General features: G+C 40.9%; 1 protein-coding gene across 1 annotated transcript; it reads right to left on the reverse strand.

Annotated features, from left to right (window-relative positions):
• Nucleotides 1-579: 579 nt before the first annotated feature.
• LOC310999814 (NACHT, LRR and PYD domains-containing protein 3-like) lies at nucleotides 580-7,858 on the reverse strand (the record flags this gene model as incomplete). The annotated part of the gene is made up of 9 exons (XM_083990380.1): nucleotides 580-1,495; nucleotides 2,898-2,944; nucleotides 3,066-3,239; nucleotides 3,362-3,535; nucleotides 4,849-5,019; nucleotides 5,149-6,934; nucleotides 7,220-7,442; nucleotides 7,625-7,685; nucleotides 7,791-7,858. 9 exons carry the CDS (start codon nucleotides 7,856-7,858, stop codon nucleotides 951-953), a joined length of 3,249 nt encoding a protein of 1,082 aa, XP_083846506.1. The 3' UTR covers nucleotides 580-950.
• Between the last annotated feature and the right edge of the window lie 5,192 nt (nucleotides 7,859-13,050).

A 13,050-nucleotide genomic window follows, 5' to 3' on the forward strand; every position in this document is an offset into this window, starting at 1 on the left:
ACGCTCAACCACACACAGCTGGTTCTTTGGCCCGACGCAAAGCGGGGATGAAAACCCCCTTAGCATGGTATGAGCATATATCACGGACTGACGTGATGTAGGCCTATTGCTTTTATAAATGGCAATAAGAAAGAGGAATACACAATCGATTTCATGTAGTTTTTATTCAATCAGAAATACATATTATTTAATAAGATAGCCCAAAAAAAACCTTAGCTCTGCATGTTGTCTTTAGTGTCTGTGATAAGGCTTTAAAATAATAGATTTCATCTTTCAGTTTTATAATGGTGATTATTTCCTGTGTCAACGTGAACTCCATCACAACCAGACAAAATGTGAACAAACAAAAACATCATTACAAATAAAAAGTGAAACACACTGAATAACCACAAGGTTCTTCACTGTCTCTCTCCTTTTCCCTTGCTCTTCTTCTTCACCACTCCTCTCCAACATCAAATTTTGATCAGTGGCCAATAGTGATGCACACGATTACCATTTAACCAATAACTAATAACAAGAACTTTGAATACACTGGAGTGTACTCAAGTGTATACAAAGATGTTGGTTCAATTCCTGGATTCTCCAATCGAAGTGTCTTTGGGAAACTTAAACTGGAGATACTGAACCTACACTTGCATCGGTGTGAATGGGTGAAAGTGACCAACAGTGCTAAGTGCTTTGATTGGTTCTAGCATCTAGAAAAGTACTACAAGTGCAAGTCAATTTACCATTTACCAATAAAGTGTCTAGTGTGACATCTAGTGGCAGTGAGAATGTTTTACTTTTTTCTAAAAAGTCTCAACACTCTAAACAAACAAAACAAAGAACACATCCTCTGCTACCTGACTCTTTTGTAGTTTCTCCGAATGATGGGGAGACACCTGTTGTGGGACAGGTGAGGTATTTCACTGCCAGGTGAGTCATCTCTGCTGACAGGAAGATACTCTGAGCTACTTCAGCTGACACAGTGTGACAGAGGAACCAGGGGACCAGACTCTAAACCCTGGGTACACAGGCTCAGTGAACTTATTGAAGAAGGTGTAGAGATGTGTCAGTGACCTTCCAGGAGAGACTCTGTAGAAGGACAGGATGCCAGCCTCCCAGTCCAGATACACCGCCACCCTGTGGCTGCCCCCGGAGGGAACTGCAACAGCAAAGTCCTTGTCGTTGTGACATGCAGTGTACTTCTGACCAGAACAGCGCAGAGCCCAAGACATCTTGTAGTCTCCTATCAAACACTCACTGGTGGTCTCACCCTTACGACAGATGCTCTTGTAGGCCACCCCGATCCCGGCCCAGTTCCCTCCCCACTCCACCTCCCAGTAGCAGCGGCTGCTCAGGCCCTGCTGGGTCAGGACTTGGGGCCAGTAGTCAAACCTGTCAGGGTGGTCAGGATACGGCTGCTCCTTCATGCGCTGGGCAGCTTTTCGGTTTCCATCAGAGATAATGAGAAGTTTGTGGGCGGTGTTCATATCCAGTGTGAGATCACATGCATCTGAGGCAGGAGGAAGAGATCCAATTAGAAATAACACAAGTCTAATATCATCCACCACAAACCTGGAGTAATGTTTTCTGGTTCAAATCTGCTCAGAACCAAGGTGGGAAACTTGTCCTCAGTCTGTCACCTACAGTCGTTCGTCCATCAACCAATAGTTGTGATTGTCAATCATTGTGAAGGAGTTGTGGGCTATCTATGACACAGTGCCCAGGCAGGATACTCAGGCCACTGCCAGGTAAACTTGGCAGCTACAGGGCTTAAAGTAAAAAAAATATCCTGAGCCTGAACTTTTTTCCAAGGAGCGGGGTGCAGTGGATCCGACGCATAGCCTACACATTATAGGCAATTTAGAAAACAACTTTTTGGCATTGTGCTTGGTGATGTACACAGGGTTCATACACATTTTAACCAACACATTTCCATGTCTTTCCCATGACTTGGCAACAAGTTTCCATGACATTACAAGACCTCTAAAACATCAATATATGCATGAAATGTATGAAAACTATGTGTAAAAAAAAAAAAGATAAATCCAGGTGTGTCTGACCTCACAACAATGGTCAATCCCCCCCAGAAATTTTTTTTAATGTGATTTTAACACATTGAAGCATTCTGGTGTACTCGGAGAAGAACATGAAGGGAAAATTTGTTTCAGATTAAAAAAAAAAAAAAAAAAGCACATTGAGTATTGACTGAGGGTCCTATAGCTTTGTTGTCTTACAATTGTAAGGCAACAAGGCATGGAACAAATCTCAGATTTTAAATCTAGGGGTCTGGACCAGCCATTCAAGGGCCCGTTTCCTCTGTTATGGGGCGTGGGGGGGGGGGCACGTCCGTGCAGCGTTGCGCTGCGGACATGCACGGAGAAAAAAAAAAACGAAATCGAATGCGCGCCGTTACGTCCGCTCGTACCACCAGGTTCGTTTGTTTGTACCGACGTCAACAGCGGCAAGAGACCCGACGCTACTTGGCGTATCACTGCCTCCAGCGAGTGACTGAGTCACGTCACCAGGCTCATACAGTACGCGCAGGCAGGCCAGGGTTGTCTTGCATAAGACACATTTAGCTTTGTCTTTGTCCTCCGTCTTCTCCAGCCATGAACTTCTCCAAATATTGTGTGTGTGTGTTTTTTTTTTTTTTTCTGAAATTTTCAAACGCCGGAGATCCGGCACGGGGCCGGAATACTTTAAGCCCTGCAGCTATACCTGGTCTGGTCCACTCTACTGTAAAGTTTCATTGTCAACTCAAACCCTAAGACACCTTTTTCATGTATCTACAACCAAGTCCAGTTGACTGAGATACCAAGTTTGACCTGGGCCACAATTTCTCCCTGTGATCAGCACTGTCACTGTCACTGGTCATTGTATGCGTTACATCCCGATTTAATATTTTAACTTACATTTAGTCAGTCCAGGTTTTAGCCAGCATTCTGCATTGTGGTCCAGTCTAGTGGGAGAATGTGAAACATGTCAAGAAGATCTGGATCATCTGGTTGCGTGGGCAACAAGGATTTCTGATGATATTCACTTGTGATGTAGCAGCCCAATGACTGTTTTTTTTTCTTTACCTCAATTTTGCTGATTCACATTGTCCCTCCTCCAGAGCTTCAGAGATGAGCTTCACTCCAGACTCTCCCAGGTGATTGTAGCTCAGGTCAATCTCTTTCAGATAGGAGGGGTTGGACTTTACTGCTGAGGCCAAGAAACCACAACCTCTCTCCGTAACGCAGCAGAACGACAACCTGGTGAGCAGCAGAATTCAGATAAGTCTCAAACAAAAACTAACAAAATGTTAAGAGGGAAAGTTGAGTGTGTCAGGACAGAGTCAGGGTGAGGGACGACCACTGTTCCAGAGTAACGTTACCTGAGTGTTTCCAGTTTACAGCACTCATTTCCCAGTCCGATGCTGAGTTGCTGCACTCCCTCGTCTCCAATGTCATTGTCGCTCAGGTCCAGCTCCTGAAGCTGTGATGAGGAACAGCTGAGGACTGAAGCCAGCTGTTCACAGCATCTCTTGGTGAGACCACATCTGTTAAGTCTGAAGGGACAAACAGAGAAGTCATTAGGACTAATCTTGCAGGGGCCATGAGTGGATATTATCCCTGTTTTCAACTGACATCAGTGGGTATACACAATGTAGTTAAAGCAGAAGTGAGTGGTCCGGTCGTTTTCGCTAATGCTGCGTTCCAGGCAGGCTTTTGAAATCGTAAATTACAGCTTCAAGTCACAACTTACGACTTTGTAGCGTTCCAGGCAACCCACTCGTGTTTTTCCGACCTGTTTTACCGGTGAAAGTCACTATAACGGCCACTCGTAACTTCCGACCGGTGAACTCGTACCAGATCGAACTGGTACCACTTCACGGTCGGAAAAATACGAGTTTCCTTGAACGCACCATAACAGTCCTCTTCCCTACGTCACCACATTCACGGCGTTCCTTGGCTGCACACACAGCCCTGCATGCCGTTCTCTCTCCTCATTGGATAAAAACTGTAGGATACGATAAATGTTTTCTCCTCAGCTCAGAGCAGAGCAGAGGGACTGACAGACCCGTGTTTCAGTCCAAACACTCTATGTAAGTGATTGCTGTCGGAAGATATAACTATTTAAGACTTATATTAACACAAATATATCACTCACTTCTGCTTTAAGTCATCAAACATTTGCTAGTGTGGCAAGGTGAAGAGGGCCCGGGAAGGGATTGAACCCACACCTCCCGGGCAAGAGTCATGCACACTTGCCAGTCACCCAAAGGGACATCCCCTTGGCCAAGTAGCCAGGGCGCATGATCAATTGGAGGCATAGTGACAGGACCTGTCAACTGTCACACTAGCGTTGCCTGTTTTTTAAGAGCCTTACAACACCCCCCCTGCTCTCCTCCAGCAGCTTCCTTGTTGGAAGCCCTGACGAGTCGATTTACGAGTTTCCGCCACAACAAGCAAGCTGATGGAGGAGAGTGGGGTGAGTGTTGTAGGAAAAAAACATGCAACGCTAACAGATGTTTGATGCCTCAAACTATGTTCTGTGACTGTTTATATTGTTGATGAAGTTTGGTGCTGTTCTGAGTATTATTTGTGGCGGTCTGCGTGGCGACATTGTCTGCAGTGTTTGCTGTTGTGCGGTCTTTGCTAAAATTGCTACAACTACAGAAAGCAACGATTGGCAGACTTCATCTCTTGGTGGGGCGTCTAACTCGGTGTCACGGTGTGTTACACCATAGTTGCAGACTTGCGCCGGAATTTCTCTTTAAGAAGAAAAGGGTTGGCAAAAAACATCACATATCTGCTGATGTTAAACTACCAGTAAGAAAATATTAGACACTGGAAGAGTTCCAGAAAAATAAATGCTCACGTGAGTGTCTTCAGTCTGCAGTGTGGACTCTGGAGTCCAGGACAGAGGAGCTCAACTCCAGAGTCTTGTAAACTATTGTCACTTAAGTCTAAGTCACACAGCTCTGATGCTGAGCTGAGAGAGGAGGACAGCGCCTGGCAGCAGGTTGCACTGAGTCCACAGTCATTCAACCTGATGGACAAAGACAAAAGGCTTTAAGTTTCCTTAACATCTACTCATCTGCAACACTGAGTTTGAGATGTGTGTGCTTAAGGTCTAACAAACAATCATATGATTTGTCATGGGGAGATTAGCAGAGACACTTGCTTTGCTGATTTGGATGCTTTCAGGACTGGAAGGAGCCTCTGAAGACTTTCTTCATTCTTGGAGTACTTCTTCAGTTCAAACAAAAGATTCTCCTGAGAAGTCAGCAACACAAAGACCAGAGCTGCCCACTGAGTTGAAGAGAATTCATCTGTACTCGAGTCTCGGCCTGAGTCCAAGTACTTCTGGATCTCCTTCACCAGAGAGTCATCGTTCAACTCACTCAGACAGTGGAAGAAATTTATACACCTGTCAGGGTGAGGACTCTGCTGGATTCTGTCTTTGATGTACTTGATGATTTCCTCACGACTTTGAGAGTCACAGGTTTGGACCTGTATCTTCAGGCCTCTGAGCAGATCCTGACTGGAGTCCAGAGAGAGTCCAAGGAGGAAACGCAGGAAGAGATCCAAGTGGCCATTGTTGCTTTCTAAAGCACTGTCCACTGCTGCTTTGTGTACGTCGGACACAGACTTTGCTTTGGGTGATTCTCCAGATTCCTTGATCATCAGGTTGACACCACTGACCTTGTACATCACATGGACAAATAGGGCTGCAAGAAACTCTTGGACAGACAGATGGACAAAGCAGAAGACTTGGTGCTGCAACCAGGACTCTTCCTTGAAGACCTGAGTGCAGACCCCTGAGTAGATAGAAGCCTCTTTGACATCAATCCCACACTCTCTAAGATCATCCTCATAGAAGATCAGGTTGCCGTTCTGCAACTGCTCGAAGGCCAACTTCCCAAGGGACATAATCGTCTTGTAAGTTTGTTGAGGATCCAGTTTTTGCTCTTTGCCGTACTTGTCTTGCATCTGTATGGTCTGGTGTGCCAGGAAGTGGATGTACATCTGAGTCAGTGTCTTTGGCATCTTCCCTTTTCCTGCACTGGCAAACATCTTTTCCAGGACAATGGAGGAAATCCAGCAAAACACAGGAACATGGCACATGATGTGGAGACTTCTGGTTGACTTGATGTGAGTGACTACTCTTTTGGCCAAGTTTTCATCATCAATTTTCTTGTGGAAGTACTGCTCCTTCTGTTGGTCACCGAAGCCTCGTATCTCAGTCACCCGGTCAACATACTGTGGAGGGATGCAGCCGGCTGCAGCCGGTCGGGTAGTGATCCACACACTGGCTTTTGGTAGCAGATTACCTGCAATGAGGTTTGTTAGCAGCACATCTACTGAGGCCACCTGTGTAGCATCACAACATCTCTGATTTCCATTAAAATCCAGAGGCAGTCTGCATTCATCAAGACCGTCCAGTACAAGCACGACTTTGTACGTTTTTAGATCTTTGAGTCCAGATTCTCTCAGGTCTGGAGTGAGAACATACAGAAGCTCCATCAGGCTTGTCTCCTTATCTCTGAGTAAATTCAGCTCCCTAAAAGGAAGTGAAAACAGAAGCTGGATGTCCTGATTGGCCTTGTCCTCGGACCAGTCCAGCATGAACTTCTGTGCCAGGACAGTTTTACCGATGCCTGCGATCCCCTGGGTGAGAACCATTCTGATTGGTTTGTTATGTTTGGGTAAGGGCTTGAAGATGTCGCCACACTTGATTGGTGTTTCTTCTGACCTCGGTCGGTTGACGGCCTTCTCATTTTGTCTCACCTCATGTTCACTATTGACTTCTCTGATGCCTCCATCAAGTACGTAGAGTTCTGTGTACATTTTATTGAAGGGTATGACATTTCCCTGGTGTCTTATTCCTTTTATGTACTTATATTTCCTTCTAATAGAGGATTTAATTTTCCGCCGATACACAGTGAGTTTCCCATAAAACCCTAATGGAAGAAAGATTCATCATTAGCCAACTTCAAATGGTAGGGCTAGACATTCAGTATCAGAAAGGTCTTGAGATCAGAATGACCAAATGTGATGTACAAGCTTTTTAAAGTACATCCCTGACTTCGTGTTAGTTTTATCACTGCATATTTTTTGTAAGTCTCCTAAAGTTTGATGTGCCTACCAAATTTCATACATTTAGTAGAAACATATATGACTCTGAACTCACACACACATACACTTCCTGAGAGAATATTTCAATATCAATATCTCCAATCTCTTACTTTGCTGGAGGAGGGAGACATACGCATCTTGTTTCATGGTTTTCAACACATGCACGACGATCTTCAGAAATCCTACTTTGGCTCCAGTTTTTGACTGAATCAGTTCTTCATCGACCTCCTCCTCCTTTTCTTTACCTTCCTCACACTCTCCACTGGGACTGAGGATGTTCCAAACTCTCATCATGTTTGAGTTAATAAACTTGAAAATGTTGTCCTCAAAATCCTGAAATAAAGAAATTGAAGTTCAATAATACTTTCCATTTAAACGATATATGGAGAACTCAGTGAAGAAAACAGTGCTGCTTTGTCTTTGTCAGGCCTGCTGGCAGCAGCTATCTGTTATACAGAGTGCACATAGCTGGAGGCCAACCCCCCCACAGAGCTCCTTTCTTTAAATACACCCACCTTCTGGTTCAGGGTCTGACTTGAAGCAGTCTGGTCACTGGAAGCTCCTGAGTGTGTCCATCTGTAAATACATGTGCAGACTGAAAACACAGGAAGATCTCACACTGACAGTGATGTTTTACAGAAATATTTTATTCATTGTTGGAGGACACGTTGTCCTTCTCACCGTTCATCAGGAGGAACCTCTTCTCCACTGAAGACTGGAGGGATTAACCTGGAGTTGTCGCTCTTCATTGAGACTCCACTGGGACATGAAGACGCTGCTGCTGCTGGTTGGACTCTGTAACCAAGGACAAGACTAAACATGTCTCCTCTCTGAATATTCACTTATATTAGAAGACATTTCAGACCTATAAACTACAGGCCGAAAACTAGTACTATGTTTACGAAGTAGATATAACACTGTTGACTACGTCGGTATAGAACATTATTTATGCATGTTAGCATCCATTTGTGTAAAGATTTTGATCTCTGTCTTCTAGCTCTGGAGGACACGTTGTCCTTCTCACCGTTCATCAGGAGGAACCTCTTCACCACTGAAGAGTGGAGGATTGAACCTGGAGTTGTCGCTCTTCAGGGAGACTCCACTGGGACATGAAGACGCTGCTGCTGGTGAAACTAGTTTGACAGTGAACATGTGAAGGACAGTAAATTACCTCAGACCGCCACCTAGTGACCAGTCATTGTTGGTGTAACGTTAGTTGAGAATCTGTGTAACCTCCAACTGTGTACTTCTTCACCCCCAGTCCTGTTCACCTCTTAGTTAAGTTTAGTTTAGTTTATTATAACAGGACAGTGTACAATACCATTAGTCAATTGTAAAACAACGAAAAGATGGTTGTAGCAGATTTAGCCTCTGATTGGGCATGGCATCTATGCTGCTCAGTTTCCCCTTTGTTTGGTGACCTTTCATGGTTTATACTGAGTAAGGTCTTACCCTTAATGCTGTTTTCTTAATTACACACAGTTTCCATCATGGCGATTGTGTCACTGCTGTTTACTAATGTCAGCCTCATGTTTGATTGTTATTGGATTTGTTCCAACAAGGTGTTATCTTTGACGTTCCCTTAATAATTAACTCCCTTGGTAGTGGAATGTGGTATGTAGTCCTCAATTGAGAATGAATCCTTTGGATGTTTCTGGGATTTATTTTGTCTCTTGACACAAGTTCATAAATAAATAAGTTATTTGTTTCAATTTTCAGCAGTTACATTACATTTTTTATTTAATTAAATTGTGGTTAATTACACTTGTGAATCTTTATAGTCCCTGAAATCAGAATGTGAAATGTATTTTGTTTTGTGACCAACATTAATTGTGAAAGTGTAAATGAAATATTTGCTGTTGTATATTTACACTAACCCTTTTTTCTTGTATTCCCTGTATTTCCGTACTTATAGTTTTGACTGTGCTTGGCAAGTAGTAAAATTTAAGCTCCTGTACAAAACTCTCTACCTTATTCTTTGGTGCCAAGGGTTTAGCTACAGAATGTTTTTGAAATGCGTACATAACACATTGGTGTATCGAAGTATAAAACAACTTATTAATACAACAAGATCATGTTATGACTTTAATTGGGCTTTTTTGTTGTTGAATCTGTAGCTTTCACTGTAAAAACCAAAGAACATGTTTTTTTTTTGTACCTGGTCTCTTGTTACCACCACTTTCCATCTTCCTTTTTCTCTGAGCGTCTCCATCTGGTTTTCTGTCTCCTCCCTCCTTGAGGTCGACCTGTGATTGATGCAGTTTCTCCATTTTTCCTGTAGAGGAGAAAGAAAACACTGGTTCAGTTCAAGATAATGTTGATGTTACGGGACTCCATTAACAAAGAAAGGAGGAAGACTGGAGGGGAAGCAGTGAAGGAGAGGAGGAAAAAGAAGTGGTTAACATGAGTCTGAGAAAACTAACATTTTTGATGCAACAATGAGAATATAAATTTATAATTTGTTTGGGGGAAACCTCGTATTTTCACACTGATCAATAAATGACGCCATGTTGAGTTTTCTGTGGAAAAAATACAGGAAGGAGTTTATTTAAGGGAGTTAAAGCAGCTTTAGAAACAGAAAGTGTTTTATTATCAGTGGTTCTTTTATTACTCTGTGCACTGAACAGTCTGAACTCTGCTTCTGTGCCAAATGTAAATGCATGATCAGAATCAGAGTTATTATCCAAAAATAGTGGAGAAAATAACATCGAGCTATTTAAACTGATCTATATAGTGTGAACAGGTGTGTGTTTGTAAGTAAGTTTTCCCTTTGAACACAGATGCATTAGAATATACTCAGCTCCTTTGTGTTTGTATCTAATCCAGACATTTCAATGTGTAACCAATTTTATAATTTGATCATCAATGGACCTTGTACGTGAACATTTTACTAACAACCTACAGTGTAAACGTGAAATTAAAGCTTGATTACACAACTGCACTGAAGAGTTTTGTTGAAAATATTGTTGATTATCTAAATGTGAACCTGAGGGAGGCTGTCTATATTTACAACAGGAGACTGAACAGAAGTAGAAAAACATGAGAGAGACAAATGAAGGGATTCATAAAATTACAAGAAAATCAGATCTTGAATCAGTGTTACACAATCATCAGTGTTATACGTAATATTTTGTATACAACACAAGTGAAATTCTTGAGAACTTGATTTCACATTCTTTGCTGCTTGTCCTGTGTCTCATTTAGGTTGTATGGACTTGTACAGAGTTATTTGTTTGTGTGAAACGTAAAGGTTAAATAAAGTTTTATTTTAAATAATAAAAAGAGACGAGTGTGGAAAGTACCTACACAGCAGAAAAAGTAAAGTGCGTGTTGTGTTATCTTGTGTTATCATGTGACCAGTCCTGTTTATTACAGAGACAGAAACTATCATCAAACATGTTAAATTGAGCCCTTTTTAGTCTCTATATTAAAAACTTGGGTAATTTATCAATAAACTAACAGATAAATCGTTTTTGAACTAACTTCTAAACAGGCTGCAAGTTGGAAAAAACAAAATAAGTCGGTTCAATTTGGCGACGATGACTCAACAGAATATTTCATTTCTTATATCGACCTGAACCATCTTTGTTTGTTGTTTTCCCGTCATTTTACCTCAGAAGTTTTGAACAAAGGAAAAAATGGTCTCCCGCACACTGTCAAGCAGAGATGCTTGAAAAAGGTCCTGTTGTTTGTTTTATTAAAGTCTTTTGCAAGTGACTTGACAGTGTGCGGGAGACCCTTTTTTCCTTTTTTCACTCCTAACCTATGCTCCAACGCACCTGTTTTTCAAGATTTTTTAGGTGTGCATCAGCCTCCACACCTTGACCTCAGAAGTCTTTAAATAACATTCACAGTAACTCACCGTTTAACAGGTGGAGACGTTGTCGGTGTCCCTCCACTGCATTTCACCGATACGACAGAAGGTCCAGAGACTTAACAGACTCTACAGAGATAAAGATCATAAAGTTATAGGAGGTCAGTGACCTGACCAACCCCGTGGTTCTGAGGGGAGGACGACCATCACAGCTACAGCTTCATTCAGGCTGTTTTAAAAAGACAATCTCTGTCTGAGTGAATTAAAATGATTTAATCTGGGAATTTGACAGCAACCCACCCACAAACCCGGATCCTCTATGACCCCGCCCTCGTTCTGGTGTTCACCGGTCACAGTGTGTCCACATAAAGATAATAAACAGGGAGTGTTTCTCTCTGATTACAGCCGTGTCGGGCAGTGAACTCCACTGCTGTTTAGTAGGAAAGCACAATTCTGCCAATGAAAGAAAACAAGAAGAAAAGAAGATGTTTTTACTATTGTCTCAGCACTTAAATCTCCTCCTTTAGCTGTTTTCTTTAATGTACTTTATTACCTGTGTCTTTTTTCTATCTTCTGCTGATTTTAACGTGTCTGATTTTTCTCTTAGTCTTTTGTTTATTTTGGTTCGGGTTTTCTGTAGCACTTTGAGATTAGGCTACTTTATGAAAAGTGCTTTACAAATAAAATGTATTATTATTTAGAAAAACTTGAACTTCTATCATGAGATTAAATTACATTTTATTTCATACATCGCTAATTGATAGATATTTTTTTTCAACACAGTTTATATCTCATAATTTTGAACATTTACGAGTCTGTGGACACTTAAAAAAGGGCTTAAAACTTTTTTGTTCAGGCAGGCATTCCTAGGTTGTCCCTAGATGTTTTTACTATTGTCTCACCACTTAAATCTCCTCCTTTAGCTGTTTTCTTTAATGTACTTTATTATTACCTGTGTCTTTTTTATCTTCTGCTGATTTTAACGTGTCTGATTTTTCTCTTAGTCTTTTGTTTATTTTGGTTTCGGGTTTTCTGTAGCACTTTGAGATTACTTTATGAAAAGTGCTTTACAAATAAAATGTGTTATTATTAAGAAAAACTTAAACTTCTATCATGAGATTAAAGTCCTACTTGTGTGACAAAAACTTAAAAAGTAATAACTGTGTGATGAAAATTTCACAATTAGCAAACATTTCACAAAAACCACAATCAAAAGTCACAATTATCGAATCGTAATTATCAGATAATGGTGTAATTATGTGAGAAAAAGGTGAAATTGTGAGAATTAAAGACATAACTAAAAGACAAAGTTGTGTATGAACCTGTTAATGGTTAATACCAGAGTCGTTCTACACATCTCTACACAGTTTTAATTACCGGAAGTTGCAGCTCGATGGCGACCTCTGCTGGTCAAAATGCGGTACTGCAGAATGTTTCACAGCAGTGACAGACGATGGACCGCGGCGCATACTACATTATAAAGACAATATATATTTAATCATTGACAGGTTATATTTTAAACATTTTATGTTTTGATTATGTGAGTTTCATGATTATTGTTTGTTTCTATTTTCAATTATTGATCTGAACTCTCACCAATCACCATCAATGAGCCAAACCAGTTTATATTCTCCATGGTTGATGTCATGTAATCAGTTCTTATGACAGTTGGATATAATCAGATATTACATTTTATTTTATACATCACCGATAGATATATAGTTTATTCTACCAGTCTCACTCAAATAAATTAAGCTAATCATTCATATTTGTAGTCATTATTAAGGACGATGAAAAGTATCATTGGTTAATTTTTTTTTTAAATAACTGAGATTAAATAGTCACAATTACCTAATTAAAAAGTGGACAAATAATAGTGTGACATAATTTATAATTATAAAACATAATTGTGAGATTAAAAAAAAAAAGACAAAAGTCACAATTCTGAAATCAATCAGCAGTCATCAAATAAAAAAAGATTGCCCATAATTATGTGACTAAATTTCACAATTGTAAGATAAAAAGTCAAATTTATCAAGTAAGTCGCAATTTTGTAACAAAATTATGTAGGTTAATGGAGATGCATATGATAAAAAAAAAAAAGTCAAAATTATGTCATAAAAAGTG

Source organism: Trachurus trachurus, assembly GCF_905171665.1.
Source record: "Trachurus trachurus genome assembly, chromosome: 16".
Classification (NCBI taxonomy): domain Eukaryota; kingdom Metazoa; phylum Chordata; class Actinopteri; order Carangiformes; family Carangidae; genus Trachurus; species Trachurus trachurus.